General features: G+C 38.0%; 1 protein-coding gene across 1 annotated transcript in view; it reads left to right on the top strand.

The window, feature by feature from the left end:
• Nucleotides 1-20,788, top strand: part of LOC135229007 (testis-specific Y-encoded protein 3-like) — a 31,110-nt gene extending 10,322 nt beyond the window's left edge. The window contains exon 6 of the mRNA XM_064278753.1: nucleotides 20,558-20,788. Within this exon, the coding sequence (XP_064134823.1) occupies nucleotides 20,558-20,788 (231 nt within the window). The remainder of the gene's footprint in view (nucleotides 1-20,557) is intronic.
• Nucleotides 20,789-22,473: the final 1,685 nt, after the last annotated feature.

Raw genomic sequence — 22,473 nt, 5'->3', positions numbered from 1 at the left:
TGCTGTTGTTCGGTTCCCTTGAGTTGAGTCTGACTCACAGTGACCTTATGTGTAAAGGAATGAAACTCCTATTCCTGTACCATCCTCACAGTACTTGCTGTGTTTCAACCCATTGTTCAACCCACTGTGTTAATCAATCTCACTGAGAGCCTCCCTTCATTTTGCTGACCATCTACTTTTCCAGGTACAATGTTCTTCTCCATTGACTGGTCCTTTCTGTTGATCTGTCCAAAGTTATTTAGATGAAGTTTTGCCACACTTGCTTCTTAGGAGCATTCTGCTGCTCTTCCTCCAATACTGTGTTCATTTTTCTGGAAGTCTGTGGTATATTCAACATTCTTTGCCAACACTACAATTCAAATTCATCAGTTCCTTTTGATTCTTATTATATCATCATGCAAATTTTGTAGGTGTATGAGGCAACAGAAAAGAACATGGCTTGGGTCGTTAGGCATCAACGTGGCTTCAAAGTGGCAACTTTCTTCTTTATGGTTTTTAAGGGGAGGTTTTTTTTTTCTGCCACAGATTTTCTCAGTGCAATACGTTGTTTACTTTCTTGACTGTTTCTTCCATTGGCATTCATTTTTGATCCAAGAGAAGGAAATCCTTGATAATTTTAATTCCTTGTCAGGTATCAAGATGTTGGTTATTGGACAATTGTGAGGATTTTGTTTTTATTCACGTTCAGGTGTAATCCGTACTGAAGACCGAAGTCTTTTACCTCTGCCAGTAAGTGCTTCACTCATCTTAATTTTTGACAAGGAGATGGAGTCATCTGAATGTTTTTAATATGCTGATGAGTTTACTTCCAATCCTTATGCCACATTCTTCCTTATATAGTCCAGGTACTTTTATTATTTGCTCAGCACGCAGATTGAATAACTAAGGTAAAAGGATGCAACCTTATCACACACCTTCTCCGGTTTTAAACCACGCAGTATCCCCATTTCTGTTTGAACAGTGGCCTCATGTTCCATGTACAGGTTCCATATTAGCACTAGTAAGAAATCTGGAATTCCCATTCTTCTTAATGTTACCCATTTTTTTCCTCTATTTTTATGATCCACACAGCAAAATGCCCTTGCATAGTGGATAGAACACAGCAATATCTTTCTGGTATTCTCTGCTTTTCCTTAGATCTATCCAACATCAGAAATCATATTCCTTGTTCCATGTCCTTTACAAATCTGTGTTAAAATTCTGGCATTTTCCTTCTCAATATATACCTGCAGCTGCTTTTCACTTACCTTTAGCAAAATTTTGCTAGCATGAGATATTAATGATGTTCCATAATTTTCTATTTGGTCACCTTCCTTGGACTGGGCTGGAATTTGTATCTCTTTCACTTGGCTGGCCAGGTAGCTGTCTTCCAAATTTCCTGACAGAATCACGTAAGCACTTACTGCATTATATCTGTTTGTTGCTTATAATCTTCCAATTTCTGGAGGTTTGTTTCTTGCCAGTGCCTTCAATGTGGGTCTCATTTCTTCCTTCACTACCGGTGGTTCTTCCTCATGTTCCTTCTGAATGGTTGAACTTTGTCCAGTCCTTTTTGGTACAGTGATTCTCTATATTCCTTCTACTGCCATTCGATGTTTCCTGTGTCATTCAGTTTTTGCCGATAGAATCCTTCAATATTGCAAGTTGAGTCTTCTCTTCAGTTCTTTAAGATTGATTAATGCCTATTGTGTTGTTCCCTTTGTTTTTCTAACCGCAGGACATTGTGCATTTCATTATACAGTAAACCCTGAGATAGCCAGAACCTCTGTAAGCCAGAAACGTGTCAGAGATGGAAAACTTTAATATTATCCACTAAATTGAGCAAGTGAAAAATGTTAAGACTGCATCCTGACAAGAGGGTAGTTAGAGCAGGCATCCTTTCCTCGTTCCTGTTCTCAAGCGGGATACCCAGTCTTTCTCCGTTGAGTATAATGCTGGTTGTTGTTCTTCTATAGATGCCCTTATCAAATCCACCAGCTGCTCCCTGAAAATCCTCAGGGGCCATTCTACCCTGTCCTACAGGGTCACTATGAGTCAGAATCTACTGGACAGCAATGGGTTTGGTTTGGTTTGTTCATGTTGAGCAATGTCTCTTCTATATGTATCTTACTGATAATTTTTTTTTTAAATCAGGAATTGGTATTAAATTTTATCAAATACCTTTTCTATTGAGATGATCATGTAGTTTTTTTTCCCTATTCTGTTAATGTAGTGTATTATATTTATAAATGTGAAAATATTGATCCATCCTTGCAGTCCTTCAATAACTCCCTAGCATTCATGGTGTTAATTATTTTAATATGTTGCTGGATTCTGCTCACTAGTGTTTTGTTTAGAATTTTTTCACCCATGTTCATGAGGGATATACATCTTTATTATAGTTTTTTGTTCATTTTGTTTTGTTGTGCTTTGTCTGGCTTTGGTGCCTTGGTAGTTCTGGCTTTATAAAATGAGTTAGTTCGTATTCCTACCTATTCTATATTTTGGAAGAATTTGAGCAAGAATGGTGTTGATTCTTCTTTGAATGTTTCATAAAATTCCCCACTGAATTTGTTTGGCCCAATACTTTTTTGGTTGTTGATTCAGTCTCTTGCCTTATTATGAGTTTGTGGATATTTTCTAACTCTGTTTGCATTACTTAGGTAAGTTATGTTTTTCTAGGAATTTTCCCATTTTATTTAAGCTTTCAGATGTTTGGAGTACAACTTTTTATAGTACCATGTGTATGATGTATATATTGTTGATTCTTTTGAAATATCTTCAATTTCCTTTCTCATTTTTGTTATTTGAGTCCTCTGAGATTTGTTTGTTTGTATTTTCAGAGTAACTAAAGGCTTGTCAATTTTATTCATGTTTTCCAGGAACCAACTTTTGGTTTTGTTGATTTTTTATCTATTGTTCTTTTATTCTCCATTGCATTTACTTTTGTTTTGATCTCTATTTCCCAAAAATAAACTGCTTTTTCATCTTTGTCAATAATAACTGGTTCCACAAAACCTATGCAAATGGCAAACGAGGACATGAAAAGATGTTTAACATCATTAGTCATCAGGGAAACAAAACTCAAATTCGCTATGGACACCACTTCAGAAAGTCACATAAGTGTTGGTGAAGATGTGGAGACCTCAGAATCCTCACACACTGCAGTTGGCCGTATGGTTATGGGTTCCTCAAAAGGTTAAACCATATAAACCAGCAATTCCACAGTTAGATATATACTAAAGAGAAGCAAAATCATCATTCCTCACAAAAACTTGTACACAGATATTTATAGCTCTGTTGCTGATAATAGACAAATGTCAAAACCACCCAAATTTTAATAAATATTTGACAGCACAAACAAAATGCAGTGGATTAATGTACTGACACATGCTACAATGTGAATGAGCTTCGAGAATATTATGTTAAGTGAAAGAAAATGTTCACAAAGACTATATATTATATTAGTCCATTTGTACTGAATATGAAGAATAGGCAAATGTGTAGGGATAGAAGGTCCTGTGTGGTGCAAGTGGTTTGCAGTTGACTAATAAGCTACAGTTTGGCAGTCAAAACTCAAGCAGTGGCTCTGCAGAAAAGTCTTCGCGATCTGCTTCTGTAAAGATTACAGCCAAGGAAACCCTACTGAGCACAATTCCCCTGTGATACACCTGATATTGTTAGGAGTCAGAATCAATGGAATAGCAGTGGGTTTGTTTTGGTTTGGACAGGGACTGGCAGTTACTTTGACCTGGGACAGGGGAGGGAATGAGTGGTAGTTAGAGTGTATATGTTTCTTTTTGAGCTGATTAAAATTCTCTAAAATTGACTGTGGCAGTATTTGTAGAGTCCCCGGGTGGTACAGATGTTTAACATGCTTGCTACTAGTCAAGAGTTTCAGAATTTGTACTCACCCAGAGGCACGTTGCGTGAATGGCTTGGTGACCTGCTTTCAAAACAATCAGACATTGAAGGCCCTGTGGAGTATTCTGACTTACAAGGGGTTGCCCTGTGTTGGAATCAAGGTTGACAGTAACTGGTTTTTGTCATGGTTGCACACATCTGTGAATATACTAAAAAAACACTGAATTTTACTTTGAATAATTGCATTGTATGTGGATTACATCTCAGTAATGCTGTTCGAAATCAGTTACAGCTGTTTGGTAGTTTCATCTCTGGGAACTCTGTGCTAGTCTATTGACCTGTGTACCTCATCCTTCACAAATACCACACTGTTTGACTACTGTAGCTATTCGGGAAACTTTTACTTCTAGAAGCCCCACCCATGTGTCAGTTTGTGCTACTGTGGCGGCTTCCATGCTGCCATAACACTGGAAGCTTTGCCACTGATATTTTAAATACCAGCAGAGTCACACACCCCCTACTTGTCAGTTTGTCCTACTATGAAGGCATGTATATTGCTGCGATGCTGGAAGCTATGCCACCGGTATTCAAGTACCAACCGGGTCACCCATGGTGGACAAGTTTCAGCTGAGCTTCCAGATTAAGACAGTCTAGGAAGGAGGATTTGGCAGTCAATTCCTAAAGATTTACCCAGTGAGAACCTTATGAATAGCAGCAGAACGGTGTTTGATGTGGTGCCGAAAGATGAGCCCCTCAGGCTGGAAGCCACTCAAAAGATGACTGGGGAAGAGCTGCTTTCTCAAAATAGATTTGACCTTAATGATGTGAGTGGAGTTAAGCTTTTGGGACCTTAATTTGCTGACTCCAAATGACAAGAAACAGCTGCAAACATCCGTGTTGTCAGGAGTGATCAGTCCCTGGAGAAGGATATAATGCTTGGTAAAGTAGAAGGTCAGCGAAAAAAATGAAGACCCTCAATGAGATGGATGGATAGAATGGCTGCAACAATGGGCTTAAGCATAACAACAATGGTGAAGATGGAGCAGGACCTGGCAATGTGTCCTTCTGTTGTGCATAGGGTCACTGTGAGTCGGGACTGACTCGACGGCACCTAACAACAACAGGGTCATGCATGGTGGACGTGTTTTACAGGAATTTCTGGACTTAGACTAGGAAGAAAGACCCAGTGATATACTTGTGAAGAACCAGAAAATGAAAACTCTGAGTCACCATAATACAGTGTGTGATATAGTGCTAGAAGACGTGCTGTGTTTTATGTGTCTGTGTATGCGTGTGGAGTGTGCGTATGTGTGTGTCTGTATATATGTGTGTCTGTGTATGCATGTGGAGCATGTGCATGTATGTGTGTGTAAGCGTATGTATGTGTGTGCAGTGTGATGCACGTGTGGTATGTTTTATGCATCTGTGTATGTGTGTGGTTTACGCCTATGTATGCACGCTGAGCAGTTTATATGTTTTCTTTTCCTCATTCGTTGTTGTTGATTTTGTTTCTGCGTAGTCTTTATGCTTGTCTTGTATTTTATTTTCATGTGTAGGATTGTTAGTGTCCTTTGTGGTTACCTTAATATGTACCCGTATTTTTCTAAATTTAAAAGTAACCTTTTTATTTATTTATTTATATTGCCTCGACTTCCCTTGCATATGAAAGATGTATGGCTACATTTTTTACTCCCTCTTTATTGTTTTAATATTTTCATCTTTTACATAATGACAACGATGTTTCACTGTGTTTTGAGCTTTTTTTTTTAACTTGATTTATATTTGCGATTTCCCTCTCTGGGCTTACATCTGGTTGATCTGTCCTGTGTTCCAGTTTTGGGTCGATATCTGATATTATTGATTTTCTAACCAGAGAACTCCCTTTAGTATTTCTTGTAGTTTTAGTTTGGTTTTTATAAATTCCCTAAACCATCTCTTTATGTGAACACGTCCTAATTTCACCTTCATATTTGAGAGAAAGTTTTCCTGGATATATGATGATTCTTGGCTGGCAATTTTTTTTTCCTTCAATGCTTTATATACACCATCCCATTGCCTCCTTCCCTGCATGGTTTCTGTGAAGTAGTCCAAGCATAGTCTTCTTTACTATTCTTTGTAGGTGACTTTTCGTTTATCACTAGCTGCTCTTAAAATTTTCTCCTTATCTTTGGTTTTAGAAATTTGATTATGATATGTCTTGGTGACTTTCTTTTGAGATTTTACTTATGTGGGGTTTGATGAGCACCTTGGATATATAACTTCTTATCTTCACAATATCAGGAAACTTTTCTGCCAACAAATCTATAACAATTCTCTCTGTATTTTCTGTTATCCCTCCCTGTTCTGGTACTCCAGTCACTTGTAGGTGATTTGTCTTGATACAGTCCAATTGATTCTTAAGGATTCTTCATTTTTTAAAAATTCTTTTATCTGGTATTTGACTATATTGGCGCCAAGTGTTTTGTCTTCAGTCTCACTATTTCTGCCTTCCATTTCCTCAGTTCTGCTCTTCTGAGTTTCTACTGAGTTGTCTAAATCTGAAATTTTATTCTTAATCTTCTGAATTCTGATTGCTGTCTCTCTGTGGATTCTTGTAGCTGATTAAATTTTTCATTATGTTCTTGGATAGCCTTCTTAATTTCCTTAACTCTGTTATCTGTGTGCTCCTTGGCTTGTTCTGCATTTTGCCTGATCTCCTTCCTGATCTCTTGAAGAGTTCTGTAGATTAATCTTTTGTGTTCTATGTACATATGGTAATTCCAGGAATACATCTTCATCGAGAAGATTCCTTGGTTCTTTGGTTTCAGAGATTGTTGAAATGATTGTGGTCTGATTCGTTCTATGATTTGATATTGACTGCTTTCTCTAATTTATTGTATTGTTTTACGTTTGCTTACTATGTCTTAGCTTATTGCCTTGTGTTATTTTGAAATGCCTAAATAGGCTGCTTGAGTGAGCTAGCTTATTTGTGCCTTTGAAAATCTAAAGTCCAGTCACCAGATGTCTAGAGCCCTTACCAGGTATATGAGCCTAGAAGTCCATTGACATTTGTTGTATGGATTGGGCTCAAGTGTCCAGGTAGTTGGACATCAAGTCAGTGGTACAGGCTCCATCCTACAGTCTTAGAGGTGGTAGAGGTGATTAGTGTGGGCACAGGTATCTGGTTGTAAGGAGCGGTCACACTCTGAACAAGGCAGGGGGCTGACAATCATCCCGAGTATCTTTGAGGAAAGCGTGTCCCTGTTCCCTTGAGTGCACAGGTGGGTGTGTTCTGCAATCAGACAATGGGCACCCAATGCTTTTGGTTTTAAGGACTGGGAGGCACCATGTATCATTGGGCACCTGTTGCAGGTGGTTAAGTGATGAGGATGGAGCCACCAGTCCTCAGGCCACCTGTTTAATAGGTAAAGTGCTGTCAAATATCAAACACCCACCTTTCCACCACACAGCTGAAACTGTTGATGTCAGATCTCAAGCACATAAACTATTGTAGTCTGCCAACAAGGTCCTAATCTAGAATGTGCCCACACAAGTCCATGTAGACGTGAAAGTTATTCAGAGTCCATGGATCATTTCTGCCTGGACAGGAGCTGCTTCTATCTTGAGCCGCCTAGCTTAGAAGAGCTGGCAGATTATCTTTTCCCCCAACTGTTTCTTTATTCCTTCTCCAAGGAATGTTTCAGAGTATACATCAGAACCTATCTTAGGCCCAGGGAAATCAACAGCCACTGAAGCCAGCTTGGGGGCTGGGGGTTTGGTACAATAAATGCAAGTACTTAGGCTTTGCTGGGAGCACTGCTCTTCTCTAGTTCCAGAAGTTGAGTAGACTAAGCAATCTGCTGTGTCTTCCTAAGTAATCTGCATCCGGAATGCCAATGCCAGCCCCCCCACAGTTGCTCCAGGGGATCATGTCTGAGGGGTACTCGTTCCCGCCAAGTCGGGCCCAGCAAGTCCTCGCTGCTTCTGAACCATCTCTCCCTCCACCTGCCACTTAATCCGATTCCCTAACTTTGTCTTTGATGTCCAGTGCTCTAGAATATAATCATTTAACTTGTTGTTTTTGGATCTTTGCTGTAGCTGGGGTCATCAGAAGCATCTGGCTATTCCACCCTCTTGGCTCTGCTCCCTGCAGGACATTTTCTTAATACACTTGTTATTCCAGTTGACTTAGATGTCCATGGATACCATGGTCCCTGTACCCCATACCTGCCTGTCTGTCCCTTGAAGTATTTGACGGTATTCAGGAAACTTCTTAGCTTTTGGATTAGTTCAGTTGTATTGACTTCCCCTGTATTGTTTATTGTCCTTCCCTTCACCTAAAATAATTTATGTCATCTAATTAGTGAATACCCCTTTTCCTCCCTCCTCATCCTGGTAACCATCAAAAAATATTTTCTTCTGTGTATAAACCTTTTCTTGAGTTCTTCTAATAGTTGTCTCATGCAATACTTGCCTTTTCACAACTGACTAATTTCACTCAGCATGATGCCTTCCAGATTCCTCCATGTTATGAGATGTTTCATGGATTTATCATTGTTCTTTTTTTATTATTGTTTTTATTTTTTTATTGTTGTCCTTTATACCTGTGTAATATTCCATTTTGTGACTATACCATAATGTTTATCCATCCACCCATTGATGGGTGTCTTGGTTATTTCCATCTTTTTGCTATTGTAAACAGTTCTGCAATGAATGTCAGTGTGAACATATCTGTTTGTGTGAAGACTCTTAGGTCTCTAGGATATATTCCAAGTAGTGGGATTGCTGGATGGTATGGTAGCTCTATTTCCAGCTTTTGAAAGAAGATACAAAACTATTTCCAAGGTAGTTTTACCGTTTTACATTCCCACCAGCAGTACATAAGCATTCCAGTGTATCTAAAACCTATCCAACATTTATTACTTTGTATTTTTTGGATTAATGTCAGCCTTATTGAGGTGCATGGTATCTCATAGTTTTGATTTGCATTTGCCTAATGGCTACTGGTCATGAGCATTTCTTTGTGTATCTGTTAGCCACTTGAATGTCTTCGTTGGTGAAGTGCCTGTTCACCATTTTTTAATTGGGTTATTTGTCTTTTTGCTCTTGAGGTTTTACAGTATCTTGTAGATTTTAGAGATTAGGTAATGATCAGATTTGTTGTAACCAAATTCTTTTTCCCAGCCTATAGATTGTCTTTTTACTCTTTTGGTGAAGTCTTTGAATGAGGGTAAGTGTTTTGTATTTACAAACTCTCACTTATCTAGTTTCTCTTCTGGTGTTTGTGTATTACTGGTACTATTTTGTATACTGTTTATACCACGTATTAAGGCTCCTAGTGTTATCCCTATATTTTCTTCCACGATCATTATCATCTTCGATTTTATATTTATGTCTCTGATCCATTTTGAGGTAGTTTTTGTTTATGGTGTAAGGTATGGGTCTTTTTCCATTTTTATGGAGATGGATATCAAGTGATGTCAGCACCATTTGTTAAAGAGGCTGTCTTTTTCACATTTAACAGACCTTGGTCCATTGTCAAATATCAGATGCTCATAGATGGATGAATTTATGTGTGGATTCTCAATTCTGTTCCATTGGTTTATCTGTCTGTTTTTGTACCAGCACCTTGCTGTTTTAACTACTGTGGTGCTATAATATGTTCTAAAATCAGGTAGTGTGAGGTCTCCCACTTTGTTCTTCTTTTTCAGTCCTCCTTTATTTATCCGGGGTCTCTTCCCTTTGCATATGACATTGATGATTTGTTTCTCCATCTCATTAAAAAATGTCGTTGGAATTTGGATCAGGATTGCATTGTACCTATAGTAGCTTTGGGTAGAATAGACATTTTCATAATGTTGAGTCTTCCATTTTCATAGTGCTCAGGTAGTTGTTTCCACTTATGTAGGCCTCTTTTGGTTTCTTGCAGTAGTATGTTGTTATTTTCTTTAGATTTACTCCTAAATATTTTATCTTCCTGAGGTTTCTTGTAAATGTTACCGATTTGGTGATTTCTTCTTCACTGGTCTATATTGTGTTGTAGAGGAATCCAAATGCTTCTTTTCTTTTTTATCTTGTATCCTGATACTTTGCTGAAGCCTTCTATTAGTTCTAGGAGTTTTCTTCTGGAATCTTTAGGATTTTCTGTGTAGAATATCATGTCTTCTGCAAATAGATTTACTTTTACTTCTTCCTTACCAGTTTGGATGCACTTTATTTCTTTTTCTAGACAACTGATCTGGCTAGGACCTCCAGCATAATGCTGAATAGAGTGGCGATGATCGGCATCCTTGTCTGGTTCCTGTTCTCAAGGGGAATGATTTCAGACTCTCTCCATTTAGGATGATGTTGGCTATTGGCTTTGTATAAATGCCCTTTATTGTGTTGAGGATTTTACCTTCTATTCCTAATTTCCTGAGAGTTTTTATCAAGAATGGTTGTTGGGATTGGTCAAACACCTTTTCTGTATCAATTGAAAAAAATCGTTGTTCTTGTTTTTTGTTTTGTTTATGTGCCGGATTATGTTGATTGTTTTACTAATGTTGAACCATCCCTGTATACCTGGTATGAACCACACTTGGTCATGGTGAAGTTTTTTTTTTTTTTTTGAATTCTAATGGCTAGAATTTTGATGAAGATTTTTGTACCTATGTTCATGAGGGATATTAGCCTTTTTTTTGTGGTGTCTTTGAACGGTTTTGGTATCAGCCTTATGCTGGCTTCGTAGAATGAGTATGGGAACATTCCATCTTTTTCTATGCTCTGAAATACCTTTAGTAGCAGTGGTGTTAACTCTTCTTTGAAAGTTTGGCAGAATTCTTCAGTGAAGCCATCAGGATCAGGGCTTTTTGTTGTTGTTGTTGAGAGCTTTTTAATTACCTTTCCAATCTCTTCTTTTGTTACAGGTTTATTTTGTTGTCCTACTTCTGTTTGTGTTAGTTTAGGTAGGCAGTGCGTTTCTAGAAATTTGTCCATTCCCTCTAGGTTTTCAAATTTGTTAAAGAGTACATTTTTCATAGTATTCTGTTATGATTCTTTTAATTTCACTTCGGTCTGTTGTGATATTTCCCATCTCATTTCTAATCTGGGTTATTTGCTTCCTCTCCTGCTTTTCTTTTGTCAGTTTGGCCAGTGGTTTATCAATTTTGTTAAATCTTTTCAAAGAACCACCTTTAGTCATGTTAAAACTTCCAATTCTTTTTCTATTCTTTATTTCATTTAATTCTACTCTAATCGTTATATTTGCTTTCTTCTGGTGTCTGAGGGCTCCTTCTGCTGCTTTCTTTCTATTCGAGTTGTAGGGTTAATACTTTAATTTTGGTTAGTTTTTATTCATGGTGCGATGTATGGGTCTGGGTTCATTTTTCTTCTGTTTTAGATGTGTGCATTTATTGCTATAAATTGACCTCTGAGCGCTGCCTTTTCTGGGTCCTAAATGTTCTGATAGGATGTGTTTTCATTCTCATTTGATTCTGTGAATTTCTTTATTCTGTCCTTAATTTCTTCTATAACCTAGTAGGTTTCATGCATGGGGTTGATCAGTTTCCATGTTTTTGATTTTTCTTTTCTTTTCTTTTTCCGATATTGATTTCTACTTTTATGGCTCTTTGGTCATAAAAGATGCTTTGTATTGTTTCGATGCTTTGGCTTTGGTTAAGTATTGTTTTATGGCCTTATATGCTGAATATTCTGGAGAATGTTTCACGTGCGTTAGAAAAGAAAGTCTACCTGGCTGCTGTTGGGTGGAGTGTTCAGTATGTGTCTCTGAGGTCAAGTTGATTGACAGTATTATTTATATCTTCCCTGTCTTTATTGAGCTTCATTCTGCATGTTCTATTCTTCACCGAAAATGGTGTGTTGAAGTCTCCTAGCATTATTGTGGAGTTGTCTATCTCTCTTTTCAATGCTGTTAGAGTTTGTTTTAATATTTTGGAGTCCTGTCATTGGGTGTGTAAATATTTATTATGGTTATAACCTCGTGGTGTATTGTCACTTTAATTATTATATAGTGTCCTTATAATTGGGCATGGATTTTACTTTGAAATCTATATTGTCAGTGATTACTATTGCCACTCTTGCTCTTTTTTTGATTGTTGTTTGCTTGATATATTTTTGCATCTTTTGAGTTTTAGTTCGTTTGTGTCTTTAAGTCTAAGATGTGTGTCTTGTAGGCAACATGTAGACAGATTGTGTTTTTTTTAATCCACTCTGCTACTCACTGTCTCTTTAGTCCATTTAGTCCATTTACATTCAATGTAATTATTGATAGGCATGAGTTTATTGCTGTCATTCTGATGTCTTTTTTTGCATTGTTTACAATTTTTCCACTTAATTTTCTGTGCTAAGTCATTTTTTTAACATATTTTCTTTTCATCTTTTTCATTATTGTTAATTGTTTTTTTTTTGCTGAGTCTTTCTGTTTTCTTTTTTTTTTATTTTGATGTGTAGGATTGTTTGGTTCCTTTGTGGTTATATGAGTATTTACGCCTAATTTTTAAGTGTAAAACGATCTTTTGTTTCTTTATATCGCTTTGACTTCCTCTCCATATAAAGGATCTAGGACTGTATTTTTTAGTCACTTTTTTCGTTTTAATGTTGTCCTGTTTTACATGTTCACATGCCTGTTTCCCTATTTTCAGTTTTTGGCTTTGACTTAATTTTATGACTTCCCTACTGACTTGTTAGCCAACAGCTGAACTCTTAACCATTGCACCACCAGGACTCCATATTGTGACCTAACACATGGTCTATTCTGAGAATTATCTAAGAACACTGGAGAAGAATGTGTAGTAAGCTGTTGTGTGGACACAGGTGTATATACATGGTGTTTTTGTTATGGGATCAAATATATACTTAATATATATAACCAGAAATTAGCAAATGTATACATATATACATGTATACACACATATACATTTGGTAGTTCTAGTTGGCTTACAACGTTCATGCTATCTGTGTACTTATCGACCATCTCTCTAGATAGTCTATCCATTTTTGAAAGTAGTGTATTAAAGTTTCTAATAGTTATTACAGAACTATTTCCCATTTGAATTTGCTGATATTAGCTTCCTATATTTCGTCAGCTTTTGTTTATTTGGAAATATCTTAATTTCGCCCACGTATTTCAAATCATCTTTCTACATATAAAATTCTGGATTAACAGTTTCATTTTTTCCTTTCAGCATTTTAAATACTTAATTCTAGTGCTTTCTGGCCCCGGGGTTTCTGGTGTGAACTTGATATTTATTCTTATTGAAGACCCTTATAATATCTGTTGTCCTGTGCTCCTCTCTTGCTGCTTTGAAGTGTGCCTATCTTTGGTTTTTGGCATTTGTATTACAATGTATCCTACTGTGGATGTCTTAGGGGTTTATCCTATTTGGAATTTGTTGTGCTTCTTGGATGTTTAGGCTTATTTATTTCATCAAATTTTGGAAGTTTTCAGCTATTACTTATTTTTTTTAATAATTTTTATTGAGCTTTAAGCGAATGTTTACAAATCAAATCAGCCTGTCACATATAAACTTATATACACCTTACTCCATACTCCCACTTACTCTCCCCCTAATGAGTCAGCCCTTCCAGTCTCTGCTTTTGTGACAATTTTGCCGGTTTCTAACCCTCTCTACCATCCCATCTCCCCTCCAGACAGGAGATGCCAACACAGTCTCAAGTGTCCACCTGATACAAGTAGCTCACTCTTCGTCAGCATCTCTCTCCAACACATTGTCCAGTCCCTACCATGTCTGATGAGTTGTCTTCGGGAATGGTTCCTGTCCTGTGCCAACAGAAGGTTTGGGGACCATGACCACTGTGATTCCTCTAGTCTCAGTCAGACCATTAAGTCTGGTCTTTTTATGAGAATTTGGGGTCTGCATCCCACTGTTCTCCTGCTTCCTCAGGGGTTCTCTGTTGTGCTCCCTGTCAGGGCAGTCGTCCGTTATGGCCGGGCACCATTTAGTTCTTCTGGTCTCAGGATGATGTAGGTTTCTGGTTCATGTGGCCCTTTCTGTCTCTTGGGCTCATAGTTATCGTGTGACCTTGGTGTTCTTCATTCTCCTTTGATCCAGGTGGGTTGAGACCAACTGATGCATCTTAGATGGCCGCTAGTTAGCATTTAAGACCCCAGATGCCACATTTCAAAGTGGGATGCAGAATGTTTTCATAATAGAATTATTTGCCAATTCGCTTAGAAGTCCCCCTAAAACATAGTCCCCAAACCCCTGCCCTTGCTCCGCTGACCTTTGAAGCATTCAGTTTATCCCAGAAACTTCTTTGCTTTTGGTCCAGTCCAGTTGCGCTGACCTGATGTGTGTTGAGTATTGTCCTTCCCTTCACCTAAAGTAGTTCTTATCTACTAATAAGTAAATAACCCTCTCCCACCATCCCTCCCTCCCCTCGTCATAACCACAAAAGTATGTGTTCTTCTCAGTTTATAATATTTCTCCAGATCTTATAATAGTGGTCTTATACAATATCTGTCCTTTTGCCTCTAATTTCACTCAGCATAATGCCTTCCAGGTTCCTCCATGACATGAAATGTTTCACAGATTCATCACTGTTCTTCATCGATGCGTAGCATTCCATTGTGTGAATATACCACAATTTATTTAACCATTCATCCATTGATGGGCACCTTGGTTGCTTCCAGCTTTTTGCTATTGTCAACAGAGCTGCAATAAACATGGGTGTGCACATATCTGTTTGTGTAAAGGCTCTTATTTCTCTAGGGTATATTCCGAGGAGTGGGATTTCTGGGTTGTATGGTAGTTCTATTTCTAACTTTTTAAGAAGATACCAGATAGATTTCCAAAGTGGTTGTACCATTTTACATTCCCACCAGCAGTGTATAAGAGTTCCAATCTCTCCGCAGCCCCTCCAGCATTTGATATGTTGTGTTTTTTGGATTAATGCCAGCCTTGTTGGAGTGAGATGGAATCTCATAGTGGTTTTAATTTGCATTTCTCTAATGGCTAATGATCGAGAGCATTTTCTCATGTATCTGTTAGCTGCCTGAATACCTTCTGTAATGAGTGCGTGTTCATATCCTTTGCCCACTTTTTGATTGGGTTGTTTGTCTTTTTGTGGTTGAGTTTTAACACAATCATATAGATTTTAGAGATCAGGTGCTGGTTGGAGATGTCATAGCTGAAAATTCTTTCCCAATCTGTAGGTGGTCTTTTTACTCTTTTGGTGAAGTCTTTAGATGAGCATAGGTGTTTGATTTTTAGGAGTTCCCAGTTATCTGGTTTCTCTTCATCATTTTTGGTAATGTTTTGTATTTTGTTTATGCCTTCTATTAGGGCTCCTAAGGTTTTCCCTATTTTTTCTTCCATGATCTTTATCGTTTTAGTCTTTTTGTTTAGGTCTTCGATCCACTTGGAGTTAGTTTTTGTGCATGGTGTGAGGTATGGGTCCTGTTTCATTTTTTTGCAAATAGATATCCAGTTATGCCAGCACCATTTGTTAAAAAGACTATCTTTTCCCCATTGACTGACACTGGGCCTTTGTCAAATATCAGCTACTCATATGTGGATGGATTTATATCTGGGTTCTCAATTCTGTTCCATTGGTCTATGTGCCTGTTGTTGTACCAGTACCAGGCTGTTTTGACTACTGCGGCTGTATAATATGTTCTAAAATCAGGTAGAGTGAGGCCTTCCACTTTCTTCTTCTTTTTCAGTAATGCTTTACTTATCCGAGGCTTCTTTCCCTTCCATATGAAGTTGGTGATTTGTTTCTCCATCACTTTAAATAATGTCATCGGAATTTGAATCGGAAGTGCATTGTATGTATAGATGGCTTTTGGTAGAATAGACATTTTTACTATGTTAATTCTTCCTAACCATGAGTGAGGTATATTTTTCTACTTAAGTAGGTCCTTTTTAGTTTCTTGCAGTAGTACTTTATAGTTTTCTTTGTATAGGTCTTTTACATCTTTGGTAGGATTTATTCCTAAGTATTTTAGCTTCTTGGGGGCTACTGTGAATGGTATTGATTTGGTGATTTCCTCTTCGATGTTCTTTTTGTTGATGTAGAGGAATCCAAGTGATTTTTGTATGTTTATCTTATAACCTGAGACTCTGCCAAACTCTTCTATTAGTTTCAGTAGTTTTCTGGAGGATTCCTTAGGGTTTTCTGTGTATAAGATCATGTCATCTGCAAATAGAGATAATTTTACTTCCTCCTTGCCAATCTGGATGCCCTTTATTTCTTTGTCTAGCCTAATTGTTCTGGCTAGGACCTCTAGCACAATGTTGAATAAGAGCGGTGTTAAAGAGCATCCTTGTCTGGTTCCCGTTCTGAAAGGAAATGCTTTCAGGCTCTCTCCATTTAGAGTGATGTTGGCTGTTGGCTTTGTATAGATGCACTTTATTATGTTGAGGAATTTTCCTTCAATTCCTATTTTGCTGGGAGTTTTTATCATAAATGGGTGTTGGACTTTGTCAAATACCTTTTCTGCATCAGTTGATAAGATATGTGGTTTTTGTCTTTTATTTATGTGGTGGATTACATTAATGGTTTTTCTAATATTAAACCAGCCTTGCATACCTGGTGTAAATCTCTCTTGGTCGTGGTGGATTATTTTTTTGATCGGTTGTTGAATTCTATTGGCTAGAATTTTGTTGAGGATTTTTGCATCTATGTTCATGAGGGATATAGGTCTGTAATTTTCTTTTTTTGTGGTGTCTTTACCTGGTTTTGGTATCAGGGATGTAGTGGCTTCATAGAATGAGTTAGGTAGTATTCCGTCATTTTCTATGCTTTAAAATACCTTTAGTAGTAGTGGTGTTAACTCTTCTCTGAAAGTTTGGTAGAACTCTGCAGTAAAGCCATCTGGGCCAGGGCTTTTTTTTGCTGGGAGTTTTTTGATTACCATTTCAATCTCTTTTTTTGTTATAAGTCTATTTAGTTGTTCTACTTCTAATTGTGTTAGTTTAGGTAGGTAGTGTTTTTCTAGGAATTCATCCATTTCTTCTAGGTTTGCAAATTTATTAGAGTAGAATTTTTCATTATAATCTGATGTGATTCTTTTAATTTCAGTTAGGTCTGTTGTGATGTGGCACATCTTGTTTCTTATTCCGGTTACTTGTTTCCTTTCCTGTATTTCTTTAGTCAGTCTGGCCAATGGTTTATCAGTTTTGTTAATTTTTTCAAAGAACCAGCTTTTGGCTTTGTTAATTCTTTCAATTGTTTTTCTGTTCTCTAATTCATTTAGTTCAGCTCTAATTTTTATTATTTGTTTTCTTCTGGTGCCTGATGGATTCTTTTGTTGCTCACTTTCTATTTGTTCAAGTTGTCGGGACAGTTCTCTGATTTTGGCTCTTTCTTCTTTTTGTATGTGTGCATTTATCGATATAAATTGACCTCTGAGCACTGCTTTTGCTGTGTCCCAGAGGTTTTGATAGGAAATGTTTTCATTCTCATTGCATTCTATGAATGTCTTTATTCCCTCCTTAATGTCTTCTATAACCCAGTCTTTTTTGAGCAGGGTATTGTTCAGTTTCCAAGTATTCGATTCGTTTTCCCTAATTTTTCTGTTACTGATTTCCACTTTTATGGCCTTGTGTTCTGAGAAGATGCTTAGTAATATTTCGGTGTTTTGGATTCTGCAAAGCTTTGTTTTATGACCTAATATGTGGCCTATTCTAGAGAATGTTCCAAATGAGCCAAGAAAAAAAGTACACTTTGCAGCAGTTGGGTGCAGTGTTCTGTATATGTCTACGAGGTCAAGTTGGTTGATTGTAGCAATTAGGTGTTCCGTGTCTCTGTTGAGCTTCTTACTGAAAGTCCTGTCCTTTTCCGAAAGTGGTGTGTTGAAGTCTCCTACTATAATTGTGGAGGTGTCTATCTCACTTTTCAGTTAAGTTTGTTTTATGTATCTTGCAGCCCTGTCATTAGGTGCATAAATATTTAATATGGTTATATCTTCCCGGTCAATTGTCCCTTTAATCATTATGTAGTGTCCTTCTTTATCCTTTATGGTGGATTTAAGTTTGAAGTCTATTTTGTCAGAAATTGATATTGCTCTCCTGCTCTTTTTTGCTTATTGTTTGCTTGATATATTTTTTCCATCTTTTGAGTTTTAGTTTGTGTGTCTAAGTCTAAGGTGTGTCTCTTGTAGGCAGCATATAGATGGATCATGTTTTTTTTATCCAGCCTGAGACTCCCTGTCTCTTTATAGGTGCATTTAGTCCATTTACATTTAGCGTAATTAGAGATAAGTATGTGTTTAGTGCTGTCATTTTGATGCCTTTTTGTGTGTGTTGTTGACAATTTCATTTTTCCACTTACTTTTTTGTGCTAAGACATTTTTCTTTGTAAATTGTGTGTTCCTCATTTTCATAATATTTGAATTTATATTTGCTGAGTCATTATGTTTTTCTTGGTTTTTATTTTGAGTTATGGAATTGTTATATCTCTTTCTGGTTACCTTAATATTTACCCCTATTTTTCCAAGTAAAAACCTAATTTTTATTGTCCTGTATCGCCTTGTTTCCCTCTCCATATGGCAGTTCTATGGCTCCTGTATTTAGTCCCTCTTTTTGATTATTGTGATCTTTTACATATTGACTTCAATGATTCCCTGTTTTGGGCATTTTTTCTTTTTAAAATTAATCTTAATTTGTTTTTGTGATTTCTCGTTTGAGTTGATGGCAGGATGTTCTGTTCTGTGACCTTCTGTTGTGTTGGTATCTGATATTATTGATTTTCTGACCAATTTCCTTTAGTATTTCTTGTAGCTTTGGTTTGGTTTTTGCAAATTCTCTGAGCTTCTGATTATCTGTAAATGTTTTAATTTCACCTTCATATTTGAGAGTGAGTCTTACTGGATATATGATCCTCGGCTGGCAGTTTTTCTCCTTTAGTGCTCTATATATGTCATCCCATTACCTTCTTGACTGCATGGTTTCTGCTGAGTAGTCTGAACTTATTCTTGTTGATTCTCCTTTGTAGGAGGCCTTTCTTTTATCCCTTGCTGCTTTTAAAATTTTCTTTTTATCTTTGGTTTTGGCAAGTTTGATGATAATATGTCCTGGTGATTTTCTTTTTGGATCAGTCTTAAATGGGGTTCAGTGAGCATCTTGGATAGATATCCTAACGTCTTTCATGATGTCAGGGAAATTTTCTACCAACAGAACTTCAACTATTCTCTCTGTATTTTCTGTTATCCCTCCCTGTTCTGAAACTCCAATCACACACAAGTTATTCTTCTTGATAGAGTCCCACATGATTCTTAGGGTTTCTTCATTTTCTTCAATGCTTTTATCTGATTTTTTTCAACTATGCTCCAACTCCCCCACTCTGCATTCCAGTTGCTCAGTTCTGCTCCTCTGACTTCCTATTACATTGTCTAATTCTGCAATTTTACTGTTAATCTTTTGGATTTCTGAATGCTGTCTCCCTATGGATTCTTGCAGCTTATTAATTTTTCCACTATGTTCTTGAATAATCTTTTTGATTTCTTCCACTGCTTTATCAGTGTGTTTCTTGGCTTTTTCTGTAGATTGCCTTATTTCATTTCTGAGGTCATCCCTGATGTCTTGAAGCATTCTGTAAATTAGTTTTTTTATATTCTGCATCTGGCAATTCCAGGATTGTATCTTTGTTTGGGAAAGATTTTGATTCTTTAGTTTGGGGAGTTGTAGAAGCAATCATGGTCTGCTTCTTTATGTGATTTGATATCGACTGCTGTCTCTGAGCCATCTCTAAGATATTGTAGTGATTTATTTTATATTTGCTCACTGAGTCTTATCTTGTTTTGTTTTCTTTCAATATATGTAGATGGGCTACTAGATTGTGCTGTCTTGATTGTTGTAGCCCTTGAATCACTTACGTCCTATTACCAGCTGGTTTGGGCTTTTACCAGGTATATAAGCCTAAGGGTCCATTCACTATTCTAGAGTAGAATATGATTTTTGGTCATCAAGTATGTGGTGCAGACTGTCACCTATCCACCTAGAGGAGTAGTGGTGATACATGTGTGCACCAGATTCTAGTAGCAGCAGGGGGTCACACTTCACGCGGGGCGGGATGCTGACAGGCTTCCCCCAAGTGCCAGTGAGGTAGGTGTGTCTCTATTCCTAAAGCACTTTGGTGGGTGGGCTTTGCAGCTGTGCCTTAGGACCCCAGTGCAAGTACCTCTACAGATTGGTATGTGTCACCTTCCTTAGACCCCCTAAGGCAGGAGGGTATGTGGTCTGGGGGGAGCTTCAGCCCTCAGTTCCCCGTTGTGGGTTAGTGAGGGCTCTGTTGAATACGCAGAGATATCAGACCTGGGAAACTTGTCTTTCTAGTAATCCGCTAAAACAATTTACAGTCAGATCCCTATCAGAAATGCCTTTGCATTATAATAGCCACCTTGTTCCCTCTAGGGATGAAAGCCCAAGACAGTGGATCTCATATGCTTGGCTGGAGCTGGTTGCGTATTTTTCGTCCAATTAGGGAAGGATATTTGGTCCCTGGGGTTTTGTAGCTGTTTCTCTCAGGCCAGGAGAATGGGTTAGGAAAAGATGAAAAAAGAAAAAAAAGAAAAACCACAGCACACTTCACTCTCTGGCTCTGGAAATTCCAATGTTAATGAAGCCACCTGGGAAGGGGAGGGGAGGGATCAGATAGATAGGAGAGAGTAGTACCCCGGAATATAGACAAAGTTACTCATCTCCTTTGGCGATGAGTGTTTTATCTGAGATTCCTGAGGCGTGTGTAGCCTGTGTGTGTTGACTGGGTCCAGAATGCCCCTGAGGGGCAGGCCGTGTCCTGCGCTTGTGCTGTCTCAGAAGCCGTGGTCATCTCCTCCACTCCCAGTCCAAAGCTCAGTGCCAAGGTTCCCCGGCTGGGACGCCGCACTCCAGGCTCCAGAATTAGTCACTGCCTCCCAGTGACTTCTCCTCCTGTCAGCCGCATTGCTGCGCTGCTGGGGTACACTGGCTGGGCTTCCCCCGAAGTCACTTCTGGGGGTTAGGGATGCGACTCATGTTTGCTCCATCTCAGGATGTAGTGCTCAGCTCCCCTGTCCCCAGTCCAAAGCCCGGCGCCAAGGTTTTCTGACTGGGACTCTGGCTCCAGGCTCTGAAAGCAGTCATCGTTTCCTCGTGGTTGTTTGTTCTCAGTCTCTGTCACTCAGGTGAACTCTTTAGATCTGTGTTTGACGGTCAGGGTTTGTAGATTGTCACGTATGTGATCGATTAACTTGTTTTTCTGAGTCTTTGTTGCAAGAGGGATCCGAGGTAGCTTCTACCTAGTCAGCCATCTTGGCCCTGTCTCCTTGTTGAGGATTTTTGCGTGTACATTCATGAGGGACATAGGTCTATAATTTTCTTTTCTTGTGGTGTCTTTACCTGGTTTTGGTATCAGGGATTTATGGTGGCTTCACAGAATGAGTTTGGTAGTGTTTTGTCTTTTTCTATGCTCTGAAATACCTTTAGTAGTGGTGCTGTTAACTCTTCTCTGAAAGATTGGTAGAACTGTACAGTGAATCCGACTGGACCGGGGCTTTTTTCTGTTGGGAGTTTTTTGATTACCTTTTCAATCTCTTCTTTTGTTATGGGTCTATTTAGTTGTTCTACCTCTGTTTGTGTCAGTTTAGGTAGGTAATGTGTTTCTAGGAATTCATTTCTTCTGGGTTTTCAAATTTCTTTGAGTATAGTTTTCATAGCAATCTGATGTGATTCTTTTGATTTCAGCTGGGTCTGTTGTAATATCGCCCAACTCATTTCTTATTTGCGTTATTTGCTTCTTCTCCTGTTTTTCTTTTGTCAGTTTGGCCAGTGGTTTATCAATTTTGTTGATTTTTTTCAAAGAACCAGCTTTTGACCTTGTTAATTCTGTCATTTTTTTGTTTTGTTTTCTATTTCATTTATTCTGTTCTAATTTTTATTATTTGTCTTCTTCTGGTGCCTGTGCGTTTCTTTTGTTGTTCCCTTTCTATTTGTTCAAGTTGTAGGAATAATTCTTTGATTTTGGCCCTTTCTTCTTTTTGGATGTGTGCATTTATTGACATAAAGTGACCTCTGAGGACCACTTTTCCTGTATCCCAAAGGTTCTGATAGGAAGTGTTTTCATTCTCATTGGATTCTCTGAATTTCTTTATTCCATCCTTAATGTCTTCCGTGATCCAGTCTTTTTTGAGCAGGGTATTGTTCAGTTTCCAAGTGTTTGATTTCTTTTCCCTGCTTTTCCTGTTATTGATTTCCACTTTTATGGCCTTGTTGTCAGAGGAGATGCTTTGTAATATTTCAATGTTTTGGATTCTGCTAAGGCTTGCTTTCAGACCTAATATGTGGTCTATTCTAGAGAATGTTCCATGTGCACTAGAAAAGAAAGTATACTTGGTTGCTGTTGGGTGCAGTGTTCTGTATATGTCTACGAGGTCAAGGTGGTTGATTGTGGCATTTAGATCTTCGGTGTCTTTATTGAGCTTCTTTCTGGATGTCTTGTCCTTCACCAAAAGTGGTGTGTTGAAGTCTCCTACTATTATTGCAGAGCTGTCTATCTCACTTTTCAATGCTGATAGAGTTTGTTTTATGAATCTTGTAGCCCTGTCATTGGGTGCATAAATATTTAATATGGTTATACCTTCTTGGTGTATTGTCCCTTCTATCATTGTATAGTGTCCTTCCTTACCCGTTATGATGGATTTAAGTTTAA

The sequence above is a fragment of the Loxodonta africana genome, chromosome Y, assembly GCF_030014295.1.
Source record: "Loxodonta africana isolate mLoxAfr1 chromosome Y, mLoxAfr1.hap2, whole genome shotgun sequence".
Lineage (NCBI taxonomy): Eukaryota > Metazoa > Chordata > Mammalia > Proboscidea > Elephantidae > Loxodonta > Loxodonta africana.
Note: the sequence above shows the minus strand (reverse complement) of the source record. Positions and strands in the feature narration are given on the sequence as shown.